The 26,602-nt window shown below is 38.3% G+C and overlaps 1 protein-coding gene across 1 annotated transcript in view; it reads right to left on the reverse strand.

The window, feature by feature from the left end:
* The window catches only part of LOC140148362 (major vault protein-like), a 40,767-nt gene extending 15,848 nt beyond the window's left edge, over window positions 1–24,919 (reverse strand). Inside the window, exons 1-18 of the mRNA XM_072170287.1 lie at window positions 24,550–24,919; window positions 22,711–22,844; window positions 21,216–21,279; window positions 20,418–20,505; window positions 19,783–19,818; window positions 18,556–18,713; window positions 15,092–15,183; window positions 14,367–14,436; window positions 13,352–13,513; window positions 10,590–10,731; window positions 9,602–9,709; window positions 8,640–8,748; window positions 6,815–6,875; window positions 6,039–6,133; window positions 4,048–4,132; window positions 2,992–3,048; window positions 1,943–2,039; window positions 1,302–1,381 (exon numbers count right to left, since the gene is read on the reverse strand). Coding sequence (XP_072026388.1) covers window positions 1,302–1,381; window positions 1,943–2,039; window positions 2,992–3,048; window positions 4,048–4,132; window positions 6,039–6,133; window positions 6,815–6,875; window positions 8,640–8,748; window positions 9,602–9,709; window positions 10,590–10,731; window positions 13,352–13,513; window positions 14,367–14,436; window positions 15,092–15,183; window positions 18,556–18,713; window positions 19,783–19,818; window positions 20,418–20,505; window positions 21,216–21,279; window positions 22,711–22,844; window positions 24,550–24,603 — 1,692 coding nt within the window. The 5' untranslated portion in view covers window positions 24,604–24,919. The remainder of the gene's footprint in view (window positions 1–1,301; window positions 1,382–1,942; window positions 2,040–2,991; window positions 3,049–4,047; window positions 4,133–6,038; window positions 6,134–6,814; window positions 6,876–8,639; window positions 8,749–9,601; window positions 9,710–10,589; window positions 10,732–13,351; window positions 13,514–14,366; window positions 14,437–15,091; window positions 15,184–18,555; window positions 18,714–19,782; window positions 19,819–20,417; window positions 20,506–21,215; window positions 21,280–22,710; window positions 22,845–24,549) is intronic.
* Window positions 24,920–26,602: the final 1,683 nt, after the last annotated feature.

A 26,602-nucleotide genomic window follows, 5' to 3' on the forward strand; every position in this document is an offset into this window, starting at 1 on the left:
ACATTTGGAGCCTAATTTTGTAGGGTCGCACAGAACAAGTTTGTATTGGATAGTGGGTCACGGTCAACAGAGGTCATCCAGGGGTCATCTGAAGTCAAATTAGCAAAAACTGTCGTATGGGCATGAAACTTGGTGGGTACAGTCAACATTTAGAACCAAATTTTTGGAAGCTCATTTCGAGTCAGCCAGGGGTCACCTGAGGTCAAATTACTAAAACTGTCGTATGGGCATGAAACTTGGTGGGTACAGTCAACATTTGAAGTCAAATTTTTAGAAGGTCATTTCGGGGTCATCTGAGGTCACCATTTAGAGCAAAATTTTTGGGAGGTCATTTCGGGTCGACTGAGGTCAATTTAGATGAATTCTAATAGTTGCCAAGGCTTTCTATAGTTGTTGAAAGCTTCAAATACTAAAAAAGGGATTTTAAAATTTTGCAGAACAAATTATTCTTGCTGGTTCAGTAGTAATTTGCACAATAATGAATTATTTTCAGATTTTGCAACTAATAGTAATGCGGCAAAAAATAATAATGCGGAGGAGGAAGATTGACCACCGCATCGAGTTTCAAGGACCGTATTGAATATTTGTGGGGAATTTTTTCAAACTGAAGGTTTAAAAAATTGACCGACCTACCAACTTGTTGCGCATTCGACTCCAAGAACAATTGCTTTCCCACAAAAAAAAGCGTAGAGCCACAGCGCCATTGGTGCTCTTGTTAAAAGTTAGTCCTTGCACGTACGAGTGCGACGTCAAGTATGTGCATACAAACTTGTGCAAAATAATACCAGCTCGGCGGTAAGTAGTATGTTTTTAAGCATACAAATTAAAATTTTACAAATTAAAATTTGTAAATGGAATAAGGCAAATCATTATAGTAGTGGTCATTGTTATAGGCACAGGGTGTATGTTACTTTTGCAGATGTCTTAAACTGCTTATTTTGTGGTATGGGTGTGCAAATAATTCCTGTAACTGATCATGTACTTTATGTCTTTATATTATGTTTAAATGATCACTGACTAGAACTTCCAATCAGCAAACACAAAATATTTTACGGAAAACATTCAAATGTCAGGTTATATAAAGGGTGTGAAACATTTTAATAACATTCAAAAACAATTTGAAAACTTGTTACAAAACATGCTGACATAATTTTGTTTTGGTATGGCCTATAGCCATTTATATAACCCAAAATGTCTATGTTATAAAAACATTTCGAACAAAACTAAAACATGTTTCGAACACATTTGTTTAAAAAATATTTTTGTGTTTGCTGTACAATCACCATTTCAAAGTGACTTACCTCCAGAATGTCTGTGATGTAATCAGGACCAAGCATCAAGCAGATGGTCTGTAAGGCACGCTCTACTTTGGGCTTACCAGCTGTGAGATTTAACCAAATATATCATATTAGTATTAATATTAGCAGAGAAGATGAGCCTTCTCTGATATTAGCAAGTGATATATATTTTTGAATGTACATGTTTATCATGCTGATATTAGATTATTTTGACAAATTTAGCTACAGGTTGTGTAGCTTGAAAACCCCAATAATAAATAAACAAATGCCTTTTTTATTCATATTTGAATTTTCAGATATTTGGTATAAAATTTGCAAGATGTTTTGCCTGTGTGTGATTTGTACCGCATAGCTCTGATATATTAAAAAAATGTGCCTGATAAACCTGAAAGATCATTCTTTGAGCAAGTTCATCTGGATTGTGAAAAATGATGGAGTGACAAAATGATAAATCATTGTTTACCATTGTATTTTGCATGGTAATTTTTTCAGTTTTTAATATTGCATGTGTAAAATATTTTTAAAAACATAACAAAAATGACAGACCTACCCCGCCTTTGGATACCTTTAAAGGCAATACAATCTTTTCTTTTTTTAAGCCTCATGTATAACATGCAGGTTACATGTCAAATAATTTTTCTTACCACTAAGACTTAGAATATTGAAGTCTTCATGAGGTCCTAATATAACCATGTCTGGTCCAAACACCACACGTGCTGTCTTCTCTGCATATTTGTATACCTTAATAACAAAAAGAATTGTAATGTTTTATGGCATGTTGTGAAATGGCATTACATTTTTATTTACTGGGATTTCCCTCAAATGGTTTGAAACATTACCACATTTGAAAGGGACTACAAATAGTGTTGTTAACATAAGAACAAAGTATTCCTGATCAAATATCACAATATTCATACAGCTGTGTATTGAAAGTAATTTCATTTTAAACTCTGAAAACGGTCAGATATTGAAAAGCAATAAATGTGCAAGCATTTTATTTTTTTTCACAAAACTTCAGAGCCAGGAAGGTTAATACAAACTGATGTGAAGCCAATGACAACATAAAGTAACCTCAATAATCATTCAATTAATAATAATAATAAACACGTTTTTAGGGCGCATATAATACCACAAGGAAACTCAATGCGCTAACAGAAAAGTTAAAAGCAGCAAAAAAATATACAAATGCTACGAAACGTTATTTCAAACACATTAAAAATCTTAAGGTACATGACAAAATATCATATACACATTATACATCTTAAGGTACAACTCAGGAAAAAGCAAAATGGCAAAACCAAAAAATGTATGCATGATGCACATAGCAAAGACCTGGCAATAATCAGACAATATTATTTTGCAAACAGAAACTTGAACTGCAGGAGAGTGTTAGCCGAACCAACGCTAGCTGGAAGAGCATTCTAAAGTTTTGGAGCTGTGGCAGAAAAGGATCTTTGACCATAAGAACTAGTCTTTACACTGCGTGGTGGATCAAGGAGGTCTAATGAAGAAGACCGTAAAATTCTGCGCGGCACATCTTTGGTTATGAGATTCGCGAGATACACTGGAGCTGTTCCATGAAAGCACTTGTGTCAGAAGCAGCTTGAATTCAATGCGTTTGGCGACGGGCAGCCAATGAAGCTCATTCAGGATGGCTTGTACTCACATCAAATATTACACTCTTGTTTCTTACCTGCACTGCAGTGTTATGTGGACATCTGTATCTCACTACACGGGTCTTGTCTCTGGGCTGTGCAAAGTAAGAACAATCAAATCAGGCAAACAGTCTGTCATATAGGCACAAAATGAAGTCTACAAACCCTACATTAAACAATACATCCCTAGGTGGTACATTGGTCAGGTGAACAACCTTGTTCCAAACAATGAAAGGCGCAAGACCAGATGAGGTCCGTGAATATGCAAATCACAAAGTGACTCCAGAGATCTTTAATAGGGTCTAAAATTCAGTTTGCGAGTCTCGGATAAGGTTTCCGCAATTGTCTTATGTATTTTTCTTTAAAAATGTTTATAAGGAATGAGGAATAATTATTTGAAATATGTATGAAGTGATTGTAGTATTTGTTTTCCCACTTGCATATCATAGATGTCCACCGTGGGCTTGTGCCATTGGCGCATTTATGTGCTGTGACCAAGGAGTGGCATTTGTCTGTAGGTGCATTTATGCTGCACATTAATGTGCAATGAGTGAAGGAAGAGTTAAATAGCTGATTTGGCGCAATTTTCTGGAAAAAAAAAGGTCTTCAAAAAATATGATGTACACATACACTCCTGGGCATTCTTTTAGTAACTGTTGTAGCAGTCAAGTTAGCTCAATCGATAAGGTGTTTGACTATGGTGCGAGAGGTTGCGGGTTCAAACCCTGGCGGTGCCTAGTACGCTCTCGTGGAAAAATTGAGTTAGCTTGAAATTCCCCTGGACAAGGAACTAATTTGTCTCGTTGTAACCCGTACGAAACTCGGGGAGCTGATCCTGGTTGCGAAGGTTATTTGTGGATTGTCTAGGGTGTGCGCTCTTGAAGCAGCAAAGTCCCTGATTTGTTGTTTAATGGTTTATGAAATGATGTGGGGCCGTAGTGGTCAGCGACAACCTGTAAAGTGTGCTGAGGCTTGTGGATCAACGTCAGGCATTGTGCCTGTGCGTGAGAGCACTATAAATCACTGCGCTTTTTTTTTTTTTTGTTGACCAATTGATTGGTCATGACATTACATGTAATCTCATCTATATTTACCTTTGTTCCTGAGTATTCAGGATCAATGGAGGATTCAAAATAGGCTAGCTTCCTGATGTCACCCTTGCCTATGCCACCACCATTCCTGTATAAAACATGCAAGCATTGGTTAACAATAATAACATACAAAATCAAGCATTGGTAGAAAAGTTAACATTAAAAAAGTTTTATTTGCTCACAATATTTGATATTCTAGCCTACATCATCAGAGGGCTTCATATAGATCTTAATTTATTTCCATGCTAAAATAATATATCCATAAACAAACCATACAAAGCATAGATATATTTTTAATTTAATAAGTTATTTTTAATTCAATGAGTTAATTGCATGAGATTAATTTGACATGGAGGAGCCATCCAAAAGGCCAAAGGAGGCCACAGGTGGACTCCTTCCATCTTATATTACATTGCAAACATATAAGACAAAAGAAATCATCAGGTTTCCACTTTTGATGAAAGCTGTCAACCAGTAAAATCACTCTATTCATCATCTATTGGATGCAGCTAGAGAAGGAACCAGTATAGCAGATCCCCAATCTCTCTTCCAAGTACCTTGTACCTTGTACCTTGTACCTTGTAGATATCACTCCCGAAGAGTCCACCAGGGACTATACTGGAAGTTGACGAGAGTGGTCCGGTGGTCTAACGGGGGCTGTGAAGTTGGTGGTCTTGGTCTTGGATGGAAGTCTTGAAGGTGGCGTGAGGTGGGCATGTCAACTGAAGATTGAGGAAGGCGTTCCAAAGGGAAATGGCTTCGGGGAAAAAAGACTGGATGGAGGGTGTGGAGGTGTGGTGTTGCACTTGAATTGCTTGTCGTGGCTTCGTCTGGATCTGGAGGCTTTCTTCTTGGTGTATAAGTCGGCGCCGAGGTCGATGTCCTGGTTGATGATTTTATGAAGGGTAGTTAGTCGGAGCGTCTGGCGTCTGGTTTCGATGAGGTCCCATTTAAGGTCGGTGAGCATTTTTGTGACACTTGATTTTTCGCCTAAAGTCGCTGCACACAAAGCGAGCTGCTCTTCGTTGGACTTTCTGAAGAATTTGTTTATTTTCTTCGTACCAGGGTTCCAAGCAGCGGAAGCATACTCCAAGTGTGGTTGAACAATGGTTTGGTACAGGTTTTCTTTAACAGTTTTGGAACAATGATGAAAGTTTCTCTGAACAAAGTTTTCTTCCAGGGTTTCACCCATCATAGAATACTTCGCAGAACCTGGTTGTCTTTTCCTGGACACCCTCATTACTTTGCATTTGGATGCGTTAAATCTCATGCCCCAGTCTTTGGACCAATTAACAAGACGTGTGAGGTCGGACTGAAGAGAACTTTCGTCTGCTTGCGAATTTATGGCTTTATATATAATGCAGTCGTCTGCAAACAGTCTTGTAGTCGATTCAACAGCATCGGCGATGTCATTTATAAACAAAATGAAAAGGTGCGGGCCCAACACTGTGCCTTGGGGCACACCGCTCAGGACTGGTTTCCAGGCTGAAGTACAACCGTTGACCCTTACCCTCTGGAGACGGTCGGTGAGAAAAGCTTCAATCCACCGGGAAGTTTTATTCCTAATACCATAAAACTTAAGCTTCTGCAGTAAGCGCTGGTGGGGCACGACATCAAACGCCTTACTGAAGTCTAAGATGGCGATGTCAGTCGTCTGATTATTATTATGGTTTGTAGTCAGGTCATGAAGAGTTGCGATGAGTTTTTTACGTTAGTTAAGTCTTTACAATAAACTGATTTACACAAAATCTACATTCAAATAATACCCACAAGCTGAATAAGATTATGTATCCCTGCACAAGTTAGCTGCAATAAGCTCTGAATTCATCAGAATCCTGTCAGTATCACGCAAACAATCTAACAACAGGTATGTCTCTGACCCGAATTGCATGAAGCACAGGTCAGTGTGTATGGAAACTGTACTGAATTTTGTGAGTTACTTCCGAGTTCACTCATATCACCAGGTAGTGACAGAAAGTAATAATTCTACTTACTTGAGTATAGCTTCAACATCTGGCGGTAATTCTTTCTTCCACAGCTGTTCATTTTCATTGAGCAGATATGATTGAGGACCCATCTCTGCACGGATCTGTGAAAGAAAACAGACAAAATGCATTTAGTTACCAAATACCGTAAAACCTCGTCTACAAGCATATAGTGTGTTTTTGATGAAAGCTAAATTGAAATGAGACAGCCGTAAATATGCCAATACAATAGATTGGTCTTACAATAGTACTTGTTTGTATATGTTTGTATCGGTAATTAATTTGCTCAAACTCAATAATATTATAATTTAGTTGATGGATGGCGTGTGAATTAATTTAGCTTTCATCAAAAGCACTCTATATGCTTATAGACGAGGTTTTACGGTATCAGTTTGAATCAAATATCTACTATTTTGTAAACGGGTGCAGTTTGTGATCCAGAGTTTCCTTTGAATCTTTCTGTTTGATTTAACCACAATATTACAGTACAGCACAGCAACAAATATAAATTGAACAAAATTTGCTTCTCGACTTTTCCATCCATGCTTTTCATATTCTTTGCAAATATACATCACTGATGTTTTGTAACAACAGAATGAACAGATATCTGACCTAGTAGTAGCTACTTCTGGCTTCCACCTGCCCTAAAATCATTCTTGGAAGTCATAGGCCAAACTTGTATTTTATATGCATACAGTAAATGTATAGGGCAACAGATAATTCGACCTGAAACAGATTCCACAGATACACATTACTGGCTAGACTCTATTCAGACAGCTACTAACCTCTCCTGATTGCATATCTCTGACGTATATACCTTCATTGATCCCCAATGCAATGGCTTTCCTATAAGGGTCAAAACAATTGGAAATTACACAATAGTATTCATTTTTTGTTAGTATTTCAAACACAACAAGCAAGTGCAGACAGACATAAATGTTCAATCTTAAACAAAAATGGCTATAAAGAAACAATGAGTGTTAGAATCTGACAATTTCATACACTTTGGTTAAACGGTTACTTTATAATCACCAGCTTTGGTTCATCTCAAGTTGGGCAGTGACAACAATTTTTTTTGCTGTTGTGCCACAAGTTTGAGGACAAACGCCCTTGCAATGCATGCATGTGTGCTCTGCGCTATTAACTTAAAGGGGCATTTCGTGATCCACATCCTCATCCCCCCACTTTTCCCAAAAAAAAGTTGTGATTTTTACACCACTGGATACCTCTGGCTAAATAATGTTTATGTACCAAATATTTCTTGCAGATTAATTCGTTTAGCAAAAATATCGCCAAATTTGAATTTCGTTCTGGTGCACCAGAACGAAATTACAACACATTGTCTATGGAGCAGTGTAATACACATAATCATGCATAACTCGCATAAGCATAAAATCGGAATCAACTGAAATTTTGGAAATAAGCTTTTTTCGTGGATATCTACTGAAAATGTCATAAAAAGAGGATGCTAGGATCACGAAATCCTCCTTTAACACTTCCAAACTTGAGGTGAGATCACGAAATCCTCCTTTAACACTTCCAAACTTGAGGTGAAAAGTCCAGTTTTGGTTGAAAGACAAATGAAATCTTGAACAGCACATCTCACACTGATCAGAGTCAGGCCCACAACACTCCATACCGATTTGGAGTAACCTCAGCCACAGCCACACCCTGTAATGATTGGACACTCTCTTCCAAATGATTTTGCTGATATCACCATCGCTCGAGCTGGCTTTTTTAGACTTAGCCGAGCCATGCAGCTGTCAATCACCATGCACAACTACAAATCCAGAGTTGGAATTATTGGTTATAAATATCAGTTATAAAAATATAAAAGCAAATCTAAATCTACCACACATTTTGTTTCTAAAAGGTTATTAACCCTATACGCCCCAGTTGGTTTTTGGCGAGGGGGAAGGAAAGGAGGAAAGAAAGAAAGAACAGGAGAAAACTTTTTTTCTCGGGTGCGGTTTTGAACCCCAGACCCTTCGGGTGCCACGCCCATGCACTGGCCTCCCTTGCCACGGGGGAGTAGCTTGCCCGGCCAAGCTTTCCATCGCCATATGACTGTGCGCATGATGATGCAATAACATCATGTGGGATACCTGCTTGTGCTTACGCTTTCTGAATTGAGGTTTTTTGATGTTTGGTACGATTAGGGTTAAACAACCTATGAAAGAGATACATACTTTATAGAGCTTCCAGAAATTATGGGAAAAGACAGTTTTATTGCATCAGTGTCTACTTAATTCACCTTTTTTCAGCGTATCTGAGCTGTATTTGAGGTCCAGCTTATTACTTATTCAAGATCACCTGTTGTATATGAAAGACAGGCTGGTAGTCATGTGACACAGTCCACAGTATTGCAGTAGGAGTGTCGCGTGTCGTCTCTCATAATTTAGTACTATCAGGTTGAGTCCACATTGACTTACCGGCATAACTACAGAATACCCACCTCACCTCCCAACACAGCATTAGGGTTAGGGTTAGGCTTAGGATTAGGGTTAGGAGGGTTAGGATTAGGATTAGGGTTAGGGTTAGGGTTAGGGTTAGGGTTAGGGTTAGGGTTAGGCACCCTGAGCGGGGTATTCTGTAGTTACTCCGACTTACCTAACAAACACACCATTGCCTTGATCAATAACTTGCACCTGTATAGGAGGAATGTAGCTGACAGGCCCTTGAATCATCCATCTGTCACCTGGCTCCCGGTCTGGTTTGTCTGAATGAAAAATGTCAAACCAAACAAACTTGAACAAACCTTTCTGTAAGACATTACATTGCTCTAAAAATAACACCGAATTGTCAGGGCCTCGGATTTTAGTTTTTGTTAACAGGATTTTATGTTATTCGGTCTTTATAATGTATATAATAATATGCTTGTGACTTCAAAAACATTTTGTGTTATCAGGAATTTTGTGTTAACAGATTTCGTGTTAAGGGGGTACTACACCCCTGCCCAATTTTGTCCCTATTTTTGCATTTTTCTCAAAAATTATAGCGCATTGGTGACAGGTAAGATATGTATATTATAGGGGCAAGGACTACAACTACTGTACTGGAAACTTTATTTCAGCACAGACAACAGTTGTGGAGTTACAGTCAAAAATGAGGGAAAACCAATATTTGATCAATAAATCAATAAATACTTGCCTTGAGTTGCTGAATTTTTAGTGCAGTAGTTGTAGTCCTTGCCCCTATAATATACATATCTTACTTGTCACCAATGCGCTATAATTTTTAAGAAAAATGCAAAAATAGGCACAAAATTGGTCAGGGGTGTAGTACCCCCTTAAAGAGTGGAAAAGGGAATGTGTGCACACCAAAGCACACTATTAAATCTCCAGATATGGTTAACTTCAAACATAGTTTTACTGGGATATCTCGGACTCCTGTACACCACAGGATATCTGTAACTTGGATTGTCATGCATCGGTGCCAAAATATTGCAAATCCAGCAGTGTTGGGGTGGAAACAAGCAAAACACAAACAATGCACTGAAACCTCCTTCTCAAATTCTGTGACAATGTTAGAATTCACTTGATGAGCATAATACCTGTATACTGATTACTCACATGTTCCTGGAATTGAATCGTCTGTGAACTTATCAAGAGCCTCGACCACCACAGCTTCATCTTCTGCCAACACATACTGCTGTTGGATACCAGCAGGTATGCTCTCTCCTACACAAAGAAAATAAATATAAATTAATATTAATGGGAAATAAAAATTGTGTTTTTCCTTCTTATGTTATGATATCATTTAGGTTACTGCAATAAATTTTCTGTAAAATATTGGAAGATGTTAACCATAAAGCCTCCAGCATACTTTCCTGCCGCTTGCTCACGGCAAGCGGCAGGGATGTCCAACCAATGACAAGCCTTGATTGTGTCCGTTTGTCTGCAATACGCGTGCGCCACGCCGCTCAGCGGCAAGCGGCAGGGTAGTATGAAACCAGCATAACTTGCAGCAGGGGCGTAGCCAGCTTTTTTGGTCAGGGGGGGGGCAAAATAAAATTTCGGGGGCACAGACGAACAAATTACAGTTGCATCATACAATATATGGACGATGTGCGCGTGTAGCGTGCAAAAATTTTGCATTTTACACTATTTTGGCCAATGATCGGGCTGAATTTCGGTAGAAAAGGGCTCCTTGTCCCTTTTCTTTTCTTTTGTCCTTTGATTTTCTTTTTTTTTTTGTCAGAGGGGCACTTTTCTTTCAGTTTTTGTCAGGGGGGCACTCTGCCCCCTGCCCCGCCCCCTGGCTACGCTACTGACTTGCAGCATGGTCTGGCGTTTAAAGTCTTTGACTTGGTTCAATTCCTGGTGAAGGCAAATGTCTATGATTTATGATCCACTTTCTCTATTTGAATTGTGGGAAGATGCAGTGTATGACAAAAGATCTTGCAGCCAGTTCTGATCAGGGTAACACCTGGCTGTCTGTACACTCTACCCTGGGCATCATGGGAGACTGTTAACAGTGCCTGACATTGAATGATTGACCCAAGTTAAATAAAACATAATAATAATAAACCTACTTTATGACAACCTGTTTGTTACCTACCTGGATGTAAAAAGAAGCTTGAGATTCCCACTCTCAGTTCTTCCTTACCAAGCTGACATTTCCCTTTCTTGTCTACAGGATCTTTCACAACACAATAACAACCTTTTGGTAGAACAGTTTTCTTCACTGAACGCAAAACTGTCTGTAAGTCAAAACAGCACAGGCAGTTTGTGCTTTAATACTATCATAATATTTTGTCTAAACAGTATCACAAAGCTTGCAGAGCAGTTTAACATCACATAACCATAATCTAGTACAATTACGGAATACTCTCTGCACTGAGAACCATAAGGTGTGATGCCTCCTTATAACTAAGATATAAATTGCACACATGGGGTATGCTGTGCAGGGTATAACATAATTATTCCTATAAACCTAAGTTAACAACAGCCTGTATGGGCATGGTGCTTTTAAAGGTGAACCTCATTGAAAATAAAGTTATATATCAATGGAAAGCTTATGATGCCAGGAAGCAGAAAAGAATATTTTTTATTTGCCTAACGCACCAGGATAGACATAATCTCCATGCAAAGATTGGATATTGGCACCCCCTAAATTACAAAAACGAAATCGTTCAAATTGGGCGCTTTCGATGATGGCGTCAACACGGGACACACAGTTACTTCGGGTTTGATTGTAAACACAATGTCCATGCATTACTGTGGCATGCATCATCGGGCCAATGTACGAACTCAGTCATTGCCAACTTACTTTACATGAAAAATATCTTCAATAAAATAAGAATAACATGAAGGAAACATCATGATCAAATCAAGAATGAAGTTCCTGAATAAAGTGTGTGGATTAAAAATGGGAAAAGTGCTGGCCGGGGTGATTTGGGATAGGCCAAGCCATCCACGATATGCATAGGGAATATTACAGTAAGCACGAAGAGCGAAGATTCAGCCGAAGAACCGGAATGAAAACAGATTGCAAAAAATAACTGCTAGTGCTACCAGTTCAGATCGTCACACCAAGTTGAGATGAACTTATCACAATGAGAAAATGAAGGAATAGAATAAAGTACATGTACGGGATTTTTTAATTATTTCTTAACTTTACAACTGGTCATGTATGATAGGCGAACTCGTAGATACATACGGGGCGGGGTGAACTCACTCAGTCGCCGAGTGTTCCGTATCCGCGACTGTACGTACTGTATACTTGCAGACAAAATGACTGATTTGATATTCACATTCTAATATTTCCAACTTATTGCTACTTCATCAGCAAAATTTATTCCTGTAGATGTTCCAAATATAAGGGAACGATTGATCAAATCTGCTGAAACACGGCGCAACTTGAACTTGTGCTACCGGAGAGACAAGCGAGTCGCTGTGTTTGCCCACCTTGATCGGCGCGGCTGCCTGTAATTTCTTCAGCATAAAAACAGCAATTTACGCATCGTGTTCGGTAATCCATGAATGTTACACTTTTTCAGTACACTGATGGTAGTATCATTAAAAGAATCGTGACACAAGTGACAATATTTTAATTTTATTCAGATTTCAGAATTCCATCAAATAACGGTCTACTAAGCCTAAATTGTATTTATTTTATAATAAAGTATCTGTTTCTTTCAATCGTGATTGTGTGGAAAGAATGTACCGGAGAATGTATTACCAATGCGCTATAATATGAAAACCTTTATGGGCTGGATTTGATGAAATCGGCGGTTTTTTAAATTAATTTTTTGATTACTACAAGGCGATATTTTTAAAAATCAGATATTTTAAATGAATCAAGAATAGGAATGTCACAAACAAGTTATTTAATTTGTTATTCGATCATGTTTATTCAGTCCATGACATGAACGGTATACTGGTAGCAGCAAACATTTGCGCATGGAATTGATCCCAGCGCGAAATTCAAACTCAATTACCCAGTTATACCCAGCCAGTTATGACTGATTTTTTCAAAAATTTACGGAACATTTTCGTGTTGACAATAATTCTATTATTTCTAATATATATAGAAGGAATCAGCAACTTGAAGATTATTCTCATTTCAAGCTTTATTGTGAAAATCAGACTTGCCGGGCAGCTTGCAAAGTACAGGAAGTAAGTCTTGTTTACCATGTTTACATGTTTCCGAGTAGGATCACGTGACTGCGAACCCTGAGCTTACGTCACGAGCATTCTCAAGGTCAAAGAGCGATTGATTTGGGTGCTTTTTGGCGCCTTAAAAAGACCAAAAATTCATTCATTTTTTAATTTTTCAGCTTTATTGGCTATCAAAAAATTCGGAAAAAATTATTTTTAATATCCTGATATCATAAGCTTTCCATTGATATATAACTTTATTTTCAATGAGGTTCACCTTTAACATGTTGACTAATGTCAATATGTACCAACGTACCAAATTTCTCACTCAGTTGGTGTAGAATAGCGATGTCTCTACAATACCCTTTCTCACTACTCTTTTCATCCAACCAATTACACATGAGGAGCAGTCAATCAATATGTAAATACATGTATATACTGCATTTTTAATTTAATTGTTGTATACGTTATGTGATATAAACATCTAGAAGAAAAGTTAATGCTTGTGATTTTTGTTCTATAACACTTTGGTCAAAGGCATGCTTTCAAGTTTCATTATAAAGATATCAACATATAGCCATCATCATCATGTTGGTATCATCACTAAGTACTGTCACTAAGTACTACATAATACATAATTGATATCTTATTGTCTGATCATATACACCTACTTTGCAACAACTGTATTGTGTAATTGGTAAATCAAATTTAAGACAGTACCTCTCCTATCTCTTGAATATAAGCTTCTACATCATCTCCTGTGACTAGCCATTGTTCTCCAGCAGTCCTCTTCTTTCCCTGTGCATCTACACATGCATATTTCGCTTCCAGATGTAGACCTTCCCATTGTGTTAAAATATAGGCTGATTCTATGGTCAACACCTGTTAAAAACAAAATTTCATTTGTATGGTCAAATTTACAGACAGGAAAAGAAATGTGGACTCAGTCTGCTCCAGTTTAAGGGCTGGGGTATGAACGTTTGGACAGTATTTATTTTGGGACATTAGAGCACATCAGACAAAACGAATTGCATTCTGAATACGAAGAATGTCATTCTGATATCAAATAATTTTGTTTGAAATTTGCAATTTAATACACTGCACCAGGGAGAGAAATGGATTCAGCAAATTTAAAATTACTCCTTGCGAATGTTACATCTTGGTATAGCAAAAATCCATATAACCAATCTAGTATCATGCTACTTCAATATAGAGTCAAGTCAGTCAACATACATTTACACATACCGTAAAACCCCGTCTACAAGCATATAATGTGCTTCTGATGAAAGCTACATTAATCCAGTCGCCATTATGGAGTTTGAGCAAATAAATTACGGATCCAAGAATATACAAACAAGTATTATTTTAAGACCGATCTATTGTATTGGTATATTAATGCTTGCTTCGAATTAATTAAGCTTTTATAAAAAACACTATATATGCTTGTAGACGGGGTTTTACGGTACTCTATTTCACTACCTCCAGTCAGCAGCACTTGCTTTGAAGTTCAGCATGTTCTACATTAGCTTAGCGTTACTTGGTGTGTGTACATACTTTTTACATGCGCGATCAAAGTGGCGCAAGAAATAACGCTAAGCTAATGCAGCACACGCAGACCTTCAAAGCTTGTGCAAAAAAGAGGTAGTGAAATAGGTATACTAGTTTCAGGAAATGGGAGTATATAAACCAGAGTCATGCAGATCTTAACAAACCTAATATGGACTGGGCTTCTTACCTGTTCATAAACACCAGGCAAATAAGCCCCTGCTTCTCTTACAAGCCATTCTTCTTCTGCCACCCTTTTACTGCATGCAAATTAATATAAAATCAATCATAGAATGAAAATTTAATACATGGTGCCATAAATATAGGTGAAGAACAGAGTAATTGAATCAAATTTGATGTATAAAATTACTTACAGGATACTGTAATCTGAATATAATGGGAATCGAGTGAAATCCTTGCTGTCCTTTTAATGTAAGTTAACTCTTTTCACACGGGTGTCGACTGCAGACGACAAGTTTCAATTTTTTTTTTTAAGTAAAAAATTTCAGAAATGTGAATTTTCATGACCATATGGCATGAAAAATGCATTAAAATGAGTACAAACAAGCCTAGTATTGGTTCAGTGGTTCTTGAGATAGCTCTTGATATTGAAAATATCTCAAAACTTGGGACTTCTTATGTTGAAGCTAGCATGGCTAGCATGCAGAGTATTAATATAACCCAGTCATAGAATGAAAACTTTGCACAGGATGCCATACAATGCAGGTAAAGAACAAAGTAATTCAAATTTGATGTATAATCTTGTTATACAGGATACTATTATCTGAAAATGGTATATATAATAGAATGAAATCAGGGTATAAAGAAATATCCAGAATTTCTATTGCAAGATATTCTTTCAAAAACATGGCAAGATCACCTTTAACAGAGTTTCTAGTGTACTGCTCTACTTACACTCCATCCTTGTCTGTAAACTCCTGCAATGCTTGTAATCTTACTGCTTCATTCTTCTGGATTATCACAGGGTCTACCATACCAACTATTTCCTGTAAGTGTGAGGGATAGCATATATAGCAGGCTTTATATTGTTTACCCTTTCAAATAAAAATCTAAGCATTGGTATATAACTACATGTATTATCAATTTATTTATTGTAAATGTACAACAGCTTATGTATATCAGATAGCTGGATCAGAAAGAATTTGCAAATCTTGATCAGATACTGCAAAAATAAGGGATTTGGACTTGATTTTTGCAACATCTTTTGACTCCGCAATGCTTTATCTGTGACAATAGACCAAATGGCTTTTGTCAAAAGCTTATAGACCATTCATATGTAAAGGATACCGCATGTGCTCTAATAAACACACCCTCTAATAACGGCCCCATAAATAATTCCATAACAAAGTGACCAAAATGCAGATATATTCATACCATATCTGGTTCTGGTTCTGGTCGAGTCGGCATTGCCAGACATGCTGTACTTCACCAACTTCGCGGTCAAAGGTCTATGCGCATTTAATGGCGTCGCGTCGCGAAAAGAGCTAATTAATGAAGTTTATTTTTGAACATTTCCCCGCTCGTCGCTGTCACTGTCGTCTCGTCGAGGTCATTCCAGTCGGTCGTCGTTCTGTGGAAGTAGCTGAATTTGTGCACATCCTTCCTGATCAGCTCCCTTCTTCCTGCTCATTCTTCTGTGAGTTCTAGTAAACCAAGGAAGATTTCTTCTGTTGGATGACATTTTGGTTGGAACGTTCTCCTCCATCACTTGTTTGATCTTTCTATCAAACATGTCCCATTTTTCTTGGACAGTGAGGTTGGCTTCATTTCTGAAGGAGTCACCAAAGATCTTCATGTCTTGCTTTATCTTCTCCACATCAGCCTTGTGCTTCAGGTAGATCTTGTGGGGAGGTTTCTTCTTTACTTGAGCAAATCCATTTAGCACCGATAGCACAGCCTCATGATCACTTAAGCCTGGTATGACTTCCACATTCTTGATGAAGGAAGAGTTGTTGGTGAGAACCAAATCAAGTATGCTGTTGAGTCTGGTTGGTTTGTCAACCACCTGTTCTAAGCCATGCTCTTGTACAGTCTGAAGCAGCCTCTCTGCAGTTGTTTTGGATGCCGGATGGTTTACAATCACCGTCTTGTTTACCCAGTCTATGTTTGGTTGATTTAAGTCACCCTGTATGACTACGTCCTTGAGTTTGGAGTGGTTGTTGATGTTTTCTAACATCACCGCTAGGTCTTCGACCGTTTCTATATCATCATGCTTGGGCTTATACAATGTTCCAAACAGTATAGGTCTTCTCCCCTGGATATCAAGTTGACACCAAAGCATCTCACTGTTTGTTTCCAGTTCTTGTCTACGGTTGACTGGTAGGTCCTTCCTGTATGCAAAAAAGACACCACCATGTCTATCCGTCCCACTAGATCTATCTCTCCTGTGCAAAGCGTATCCATCTGGCAGAAATTCAGCATTTTCTATTGAAGAGTCTAGCCATGTCTCTGTCCCATGGATGAAGTCGGTTTTAGTTCATGAATCATAGCCTCCCATTCCGCACGCTTGTTCATGATGCTCTGGAAATTTATGTTCAGAGTAGTAAACAACATCTCTCTCCAAGTTCTTCTTGCTTGCGGGCTTCCTTTTATTTTTGGTCCTGTCAGTTTTGTCTCTGTCGTTGTCCCCACTCTTGTTGTCCTTGTCATTGTCTTCAGTGTCGTCATCATTGTCAGTAGTCTCTCCTTCAGTTGAAGAAAAATACGAGTTGGTGAAGCAAGTTATCTCACAGTGCGGACACAACCAGTTGAAAGATTTATTTGTGAGGGTATCATAAGTATCATTATCCATTCCAGCACAGGCACAGTGTGTCCATGCCCCGCATGCATCACACTCCAGGCCCTCCTCTCCAAATTTTACGTTGTCAACACACATGGTACAGGGAGATGTACACTCTGGACAAGACCACTGTTTTCCATTTCTGATTTGGTTGAAATCACCTGTTGATACACCACAGCAGCTGGCATGGTAATCTTGGCTGCACTCACCACATGTAATCCATCTACGGTTATGACTTCCCTGTCTGCCACACACATTACACTCCCTTGCTAGCTGGTTTTCCTGATTGATGGGGATTACCATTGTTGAAAAAGGTTGCGATGAAAAAGATTGAGCGTTGTGATGCTCCTACTCCCGCTTATGATGCACACCAAAAAAGTTCAAAACACTGCAACACAATTTATTTCACTAGTTCACAAAGTTCACGAAATTAACACCAAAAACTGCAATGTTAAAAGGATGATGCACTGCGATTTAAATATCTCCTGGCACGACGCTTTTAAAAACAGGATACATCCACTAAACGAAAATCATTTAAAAGTTAATAAAACGATGCAGGAAACGTTCCGTCTACTTGGTGCACGCTTCAATATCATGTCAGTAATAAGCATATCATGTCAGCAATATCATGTGAGTAATAAGCTTATAACTGGCATTTATCATGTTTGCTGCATGTCACAATCGCATAATTGCATAATTGCAAGGATAAAACGTATTGTCAACTTCAACTTAGTCCATTGCCAAATTTTTCACTTACAAATGCATTTTGTGATGATACTATCGATAAATCACCACGTACAAATAGTGTTTACATCGGCCACCATTTTTACCTGTCAGCAAGTCACATTTAGCCCTGATGGTTAAGCTGGCATAGCAGATTGCCTTACAAAAGATTGCCTCTAATAAATACACCCTTTTGGAAAATGCAATGCCTGACCTCAGTGTGTTTAATATAGAGGAAATAAAGTATTTGAGGAAATCCTGAGGCACATCCATGAATGACAAGACTAGAAAGAATCATAAATGTACATATGCACCTTACATAAAATAATGCACACCATTCTATATCAATAAACAATGTTCTGAGTCTCATTTTGTTCACCATTTATAAGCTGAACAAACTAAAGGTGAACGAACATTGACATAGTGTGAGAATGTGTGATGCCAATTTGGTGCCATTCAAGAGTGCTGATTGGTAACAACTACATCACAAATCATCACATATTTATGTACTGTGTTCACATTTTGTTCACCTAGTGCTAGGGCTGTCAACTTTTTGGAATTGCTTGGCGTGAGACAGAAGCGTACCGGGATTTGCCGACTCCAATGTTCATTTTGTACCATGATTATTTGAGCGCTCGAGAATGTGAAAAGAGGGGGGGGGTAGGAGCAACAAATTATTCATGACGATGCGTGAGATTTTACTCATTTTCCAGCTTTTTGCGTGAGATTTACTACCTAGGCGTGAGATTATACTACCTTGGCGTGAGACCGTGAGAAAGTGACCCAATGCGTGAGACTCACGGCCAATGTGTGAGAGTTGACAGCCCTGCTATTATAGTGCTGTCTAATGACTTACAACTTCTGCTATTGGCATGTATGTACATGGTCCCTCTATCTGCCACAGGTCACCAGTCTGGCGTTTCACATCACCATCTTCAAAATCTAGAATTGCTTTCAAACGTATGGCTTGGTTTGGTTTCACTACTGGCAGAGGTCTTATGGCACTTGCATAATCTATCAATCAAAACAATATTTAATTTTTTTAAATTCTAGACAGTTCACCTTTTTTACCATGATCTTTCATAGTTGTTACCAACCCAATACCGTGTGATACGTAACATGTCTCTGAACCTTAATCAGGCGACACAGTATGTGTGTCGTGTACATGCACGGAAGACACACATTACAAGCAAAAATATGCCAGTATGTTACCACATGGGCACGCCAATTAAGCTACAGGCAAATTTGAATCAAATGAATCATTAAGCCACAACATATTTTGATTTTAAATCTGGTATTTATTTGAATTTATGTATGAATGATATATAACAAATACTAACTGTCTTAAATTCATTTTGACACAAAGCACGTGGGGATATCCCTCAAAGCCCCAGGTAATTTTGGTGATTCCCGAATCTGTCAAGCTCTTGCAAATGCAAAATTACGTCTGTCAAATCAACGGCTATCAGCAAAAAACCTGACCTCTGACCGTTGCTAGGAGATGTTTTCAAGTAGTTTCAATATCCCCTGAAGCTGTATATGCCAACTGCGCATAAAAATTGTTTATATGTTTACTGAGCATCGGTTTCAAAATATCAATGTCAATGGCGATATTAGGCCTACACGTAAATTTTGACTTCTTGAAAACAATTGTGAATTCTGATGGCTTTTAAGCATAAAATCCAGATAAATAAATGATGAACACATAAAACCTGTATTTTCTTGAATATATTTGATATTTTATTAGCAACAAGGTGAGTTTGGGAAATGTGTGTGATGCACGAATACTTCTGGCGGCAGTGATAGCCGAGATTTGATGACTAGATTCGCTACGCAAATACAATATTGCATCGCCAAATGCTACACTTTTTTTTTTGCATAGCAAAATAACTGTGATGCAAAATTTGGAAACTCCTATACAAACATGTGTTTTGCATAGACAGCTATGCAAAAAATTGACTGAATTCGAACCCTGACTGTAATAAAATCCTTGCTACTGCATGGATTTGACAGTAATTTTGTAGAAATAAAATAAAACAACATAACAAATCAGAAACACGCACAAAAAAATCAATACATTTACCTTTAGGTGTCTTCTTCCTGAGATCACTACGCACACCTGTGAGATCAAGTATACAACACAATAATTGTTCATTTTAGACAAATGAAGAACAGTAACAAACAATATTACTTCATATTTGACAAACTACATTATATTAGTGTATATTTACTCCACTGGCATCGACAACTCACAATGTATCATACTGTCTATAGAAATTGTATGACTCAAATAAGGAGCTTATTCTTTAGGCCAGCAATGCATCTAAAATACCCAACTCTAGTTTTTTAATTGATATCAGTCAGAGAAAAGTGATTTTGAATTGATTCAAATGGCGTATGAATAGAAGCCAGAGTAGAATATTAGTGTTGGCATGAAAGTCACAATCAAAATCAAAGTCCAAAACTCTGTAACATTGTATATTTTTGAAATTAATCTTAAAAAGCAGTCAGGCTTGTATAACTAAGTCTGTAATTTACTATTATTGATCTTGACAATTAATGATTTTCTATGTATAGCTTTTTGTATTCTGTTCTTGGCAGTAGAATACCTACATTACTCTGTCTGCATTTTAGCTTAATAATGTGCTGCAGGTCTTCACTGAAACTTTTAAGTTTCTTAAAACAATCAACATCCCTAGCTGTTACTCCATCACATACCTCCATATCCTCCAGTTATTAAACTTGCCAGTGAGTAGAAATTCTCGGCTCCCTGAAGTATTTCTCCTGGGTACAATGGAAATGGTTCCTGTAATTGGCAAACAAGTTCATAAATCAGTTTTTTTTCCTTCAATAATAGGAAGCAATTCAATGCTTGAAGATTATTAGCCACAAGTACACCTGATGTTAATTGTAAAAAAAAACATGAATAATTTAAATTATAATGAGATGCAATAAATGCAAGAAATGATGTGTGAGGATGCAAAAATTGCATTTTGTTTTGTTTTTCATTAATATTTTTGTGTTAGTTTCTTTTGTCCTCCCTTATAAAAATGTATTTATTTCAGTAATAATTTTGTCCTCCCGATACTAAATGTTTATCACTCAATTGAAAAGGACCTCCGACTTTCACTTTCACTTTCTATGCAAGCTATTTCTAAGTTCTATGATCAACTTGTCTTTTTATCCAATGTTAATGGAAGAGCAGGCAAGGAAAGTTATCAGGAAATATTATGTTTTAGAAATGAGCAGAAACAACATGTTCTAATTAATTTTAGTTGCTTCTCATATCGAGAGCAATGAATGACTTTCAAAATGCACAATGAATGACTTTCAAAATTAGACACTTTGGTGCGTTAATACAAACCTCTGGTGTTTGTGACTGCCAGTTCCCTGTGTTCCATATTCCAGCCCCAAACCATGGTATACAGCATTTGGTGTTTATAACCTAAAATCTTGCTTTTAGCTTAGTTTTTAGGAATTTTTGTTTTTAGGTATTGACACATTAATTACATGTACCTGATTAAATCTGACTTGCTGGTATCCGTGGTTCACTTCACATGGCTCCCCTGGTGTGTACTTCCTGTAGGAAAATAACAACATTAACAACAACAACAATGATGTTCAGCAATAATGCAAAATACCAGGTTCTAAAATGATTTTGTTCGTCAAAAGCTCATTTTATACATGTACCGTATTCGTTCCAATAAGCGCCCATGCCCCAATAAGCGCCCACCCAGCGACTTTGCAACAAACACAATATGAAATTATTAACCGCCCATCCAATGTTGTCAAAATACTTCCAGTAAGCTTACCTGTCGAATGATTTTACATGCATGCATGAGGGAAATTGAGCATCAAAAGTATCCAAAATGTTCACCAAAATTAAATTATGACGCTATTTCATAGTGTGCAGATGTATAGATATTAAAAATACTTCACAATAACCACCTGCAAATGCCTTTAAAAGGCCAAGTTTGAGCTAATTCTGTCTCAAATTCATATTTTTTGCCGGCGCGGCAGCGGCCATCTTTATAGTGCGCCCTCAAAACAATTTTGTCAATATAATATTAAATTAAGATACATATGAGGGCGCACTAACTGAGAGTAACCCCAGACAAACAAGAACCTAGACCTATGACTTTGGTTCGCGTAGTGAAGTCAACACTGCATAGCAACAATTTTGACAAGGACGCAACGCGGACGCAAACAAGCTGACACAATCGCGTCTACGGAACATGTTGCATTTAACGCAGGCTGTAACGGCGCAGTAAACACGCATAAGCAAGCGCGTCAGAATGTAGCGATATTTCTCCTCGCCTAGTAACCCCGTCAATCCGTCAATATCACCTTGGATACGGGGCTTCACCTCCCGCTGTGTTAAGGGATGGGCAGTTATAGGTCTAGGTTGGTATGTCTATGAGAGTAACTAAATACTTTCAGACGGTGATTGATGACTAAAAACCAGGTAAAAAATAAGCGCCCACCCAAAATGACTTTGTTAAGCGCCCTGGGCGCTTATTGGAATGAATACGGTACATGTAAGTGATCAACTTTTAATAACGTTGTGTTTTATTTAATCTTTGATTTTATATTGTTTCAAATTGCTGAAGCTATGAAGTGGATATATAATATATTATGTTCTTGTGTAAGCATTTGCTGGTCAGGATCTCTGTAACTTATCAATATATATGGCACAATACATGCACTGGTCAATGTTTCCTAAAGTTTGTTTGGTTTATATAAGGCAGAAAAAAACCCTGATAACACAGTGTATTGATCAATGACCGGCGCACCCTTATGTGAATTTAGGCGAGCATAAGTTGGGACTTTCTTGACGCGCGCAGTAACAAAAGCCGAATAATTTCCGCCTAATAAAAGCCGAACAAACTTAAAGGCAAATGAGCAGGAATGGTTTACATGTATGCCAGTGATTATCCATCAATACACAATTCAGATGAGGTTTTGAATATTATGTGAAGAAAGAAGGAATTGCTTGAACATGCATACTCACTTCATTGGGTTCTTGATGACACAGTAATGGCCTGGTGGTACAATAATGCATGGTAAGGGGCCAGCCGTCACATGCTCATTGTTCATCAAAGTCAACCTCTTTGGACCAACCTCTAAACGGGTCACGTTAGAGCTCTGTGTATGGGACAAAAAAATAGACAATATGAATATTTATATGTTTTAATAGTAATTCAATCATTATATTTTAAGAGGCATCCTTTTAGTCAATTCGATCAATTCAAATGGATGTAGCATATCTATTGAGTCATGCTGTTCATGTAGGCCCTACAAACCGTGCTGTTCATGTAGGCCCTACATACTGTTGCATTCGAAATCTAGGCAGATTCACTGAAGCATTACACCGTGTAAAGCAATGGAAGTTCAGAAGTAAACACAGCTGATCACGATGGGTGACCGATTGCATCAAGAATGTTGCTAAAATTGCACTTCAACAAAATTTTGGACTATCCCGGGGGGTCACTCCCATTGTGACCTGTACACCATCCGCGATAATCAACTTTTGAAAAGCACCCTAAACAAGGATTTAACCCTTTCATGTTTTTGACACCCTAAACGTGTTACGCGCGTCCCGACGCGCGTATCGTGCTTACCCACGAAAAACTACCCTTTTTACGCGTTTTCATTATCGCGGATGGTGTACAGTCCACAATGGGAGTGACCCCCGGGGACTATCCAAAATAGGCAATCTTTATTCAATGATAATGCAGTAATTTGCAGTTGACTCATCAAAATAACTTTCATCCAAATTTCAACATTGACATAATAAAATACTATCCGTTGCAAAAAATGTCATGGCTGACCGACCGCAAAATGAAGCAATATACTCTAGCATCTTATGCATAACTATCGTGTGGAAATTCAAAGCTAGAGAGTTCTTGAGTAAACTGGGTGCTCAAGGAAGTGGGCGAGATGGCTGAGCGGTTAAGGCGTTGCGCTGCCAGCCGGGAGATACGATAGACGAGGGTTCGAGCCTTGGGCTTGCCTTAGGTGAAAATTCTCTTCCCTCCCAAAAAGTTCCTAGTCGGGAATCCTTCAATTAAGTTCAGTATTTAATTTCAGAATTTAATTGAAGAATTTCTTCTCGCCCCCATACACTGCTTAGCACGTGCAGATATAGGTAGTGTATGTGCGAATTCTGTGATTCAGAAGTCACATAAAGCCGTTGGTCCCATGTTCAGGAGGATTCATCCCTGTGCACGTTTTAAGTATCAGATCTATTCGAAAATAGAAGGGGGATCATCCCCGGTTCTGATATCTGCACTCAACCCTCTAGGTTCGAGAGGACAAGATGGGTGTGATACAACTGTACATAGGTTGTCTATACCCATAAAATCCTGTAGAATGTAGAAAGGTGTTGGGCATCCACACTTTCTAATTCATGACGCTGCAAAAAAATAGGCAATGAATTGATTTGGCATATCATTGTATTTTGCAAATTAGTAATTAGATTTTGAATGCAACAGTCTCTAGGCTCAAATGTAAAGCTCATCTGTGAGCAAATTCGTGGCTAGACTTCTCGAGCAACTCGGGCTCAGCATTGAAATTTCACAAGTGAATTGCATACATTTTTAAAAGACCAAAACACTTCATTGAAGTGTCATTTTACCAACTTTATTAGTGATATGCATGCAATCATGATTGCGAGTGATCAGCTTTGTTATAGTTCTGAATTTCCATAAATGGTGATGGTCATTTACATGCAGATTGTAGGTATTTTAATCTCACTCAGGTCATGGTGTCACGCATCACTGACCTCATCTAGTCATGACCCATGTTTATGTTTTATTTAATATTTCTTTCCAATTATATATTGACTTACCACATCCAGGACAAACACAAATTCATTGGGACCAATGTTCACTAGCCCACTCATGGCTAATTCTTCCTCCTCGAAGCTCTCAAAGGACTAAACACTTTGCAAAACCAGATAAGCTTAAGTTACAGCTCTTGACAGCACCGTGGTGCGTGCACAGCGCTGACTGCAGAATTCGCCAAATATCAGCTTGCAAATCCTGATGTCTTCGACTCTTGTCAATTCACCAAAATGTTCAAATCTTGCCTGAAGAATATCTAGACTTTAATTATCAAATAATGGGTCAAAATTAAAGGTGCGACTTTGACACATTCCATTAATTGCCAATTACATTATTATGTAAACAAGGAAGTGGATAGCGGAACCAAGGCCTGTACGATAACCTCATACACTGGGTGCTAATGTCGTCAAATGGTCACATTATACAAATAGCAAGCATATCAGGAAAACAACGACTCTGACTACGGGGAACTGATCAGAGCAGGGGGAAACCCCAGGGGGGCCACTCATATATAAAAGTTGTAAGCATGCGTGTGAATGCACTTCAGAAAAACACCCTTAACAAGGACAACCATTGTGTCTTCAAAATGACCCTTAACAAGGATAATGGTTTGTTAACCATACCCTTAACAAGGACAAAGTTACAAGTGGATTAAATCCAACCCTTATAGCAAGGATGCATGATCAATTTTGAAGAAAAAAGTAAAAGACATCAACTTTCAAGGTTTCTTATTTCCTTTATTATTAGACCTATACTCTTATTGGATAGGCCTACTTCCTAACTGGATTTGGTAGGCTTAGGCCTACTCAGTTAACATTATTCAACATAATTATCGCCTGCATTATTAGGGCAGTATATTTTATTATGACAATTGTAGGGGTAGGAATGTGATTAAACTCAGCACGGACACAGGGTGTCAAAAATGACACCCTTATTTGCTATAATCAATGATTTTGAGACCCTTAACACGGGCACGTGCGGGCCCGTGTTGCAGTAGGAAAAAACACCCATATTCCGCGTTTATGTTCACACGCATGCTTACAACATTTTATATGAGTGGCCCCCCTGGGGGGGAAACAGAGAGATGAGAGGCCCCACAGCACAGGGGAAATTGCCCAAGTTGTCAACCCGTTGTCAACAATTGTCAAAATAGTCAAAGGGGGCTATCATTTTCTGGAAGAGGGTCCCAAATCTTCTAAAAGTCAGCATCAATTGCGACCCCCTATTTCAGCAACAAAAATTTTATGACCCCCCACCAGTGACATGCTCAAAGGGGGCGGGGGTGGGCAGGGGGCATGTAGTTTTTTCAAAAGTCACGGAAATGCACCGAATCAGGGGAAAATTAAGTGGAATTCCAGCGTACGAAACTAGGGGTCTATCGGTGTAGAAATTTTCATCAAAAGGGGGTCATAGGCCTATACGGTGTTGGCAATGTCAAAAATGGGGTGATTTTGCAATATGGGACGCCCAAAATGTCACATCACACACAATTAAAAATACCTTTTTACCTAATTTTACAGTACAAAATAGACAAAACTCATTTATTTTGCTCAAAATGCACGCGAAGCAAGCCGAAATTTCAATTTTGAGGACCAATTGTTCAAGGAGGTCATTCAGTGTAGGCTATATAGGCCTAGGCCTACTGGAAAAAACCGGGGTCATTGGGTGTAGGATTTGCCAAAAATAAGGGGTCTTTTCATGGGCACATGACTATGTCAATATATGGGAGTGCCTCCCCTGGGACCCCCTATTTTTCTTTCCAAAATTAATGACCCCCCCCCATATGATCCCTATGATAGCAATGGTAGGGTCAGATGCTATCTACTGATGATAGCAATGGTAGGGTCAGATGCTATCTACTGATGATAGCAATGCTAGGGTCAGATGCTATCTACTGATTATATCAATTGTAGAGTCAGATGCTATCTACTGATGATAGCAATGGTAGGGTCAGATGCTATCTACTGATTATATCAATTGTAGAGTCAGATGCTATCTACTGATGCTATCTACTGATGATAGCAATGGTAGAGTCCGATGCTATCTACTGATGATAGC

Source organism: Amphiura filiformis, chromosome 3 (genome assembly GCF_039555335.1).
Source record: "Amphiura filiformis chromosome 3, Afil_fr2py, whole genome shotgun sequence".
NCBI lineage: Eukaryota > Metazoa > Echinodermata > Ophiuroidea > Amphilepidida > Amphiuridae > Amphiura > Amphiura filiformis.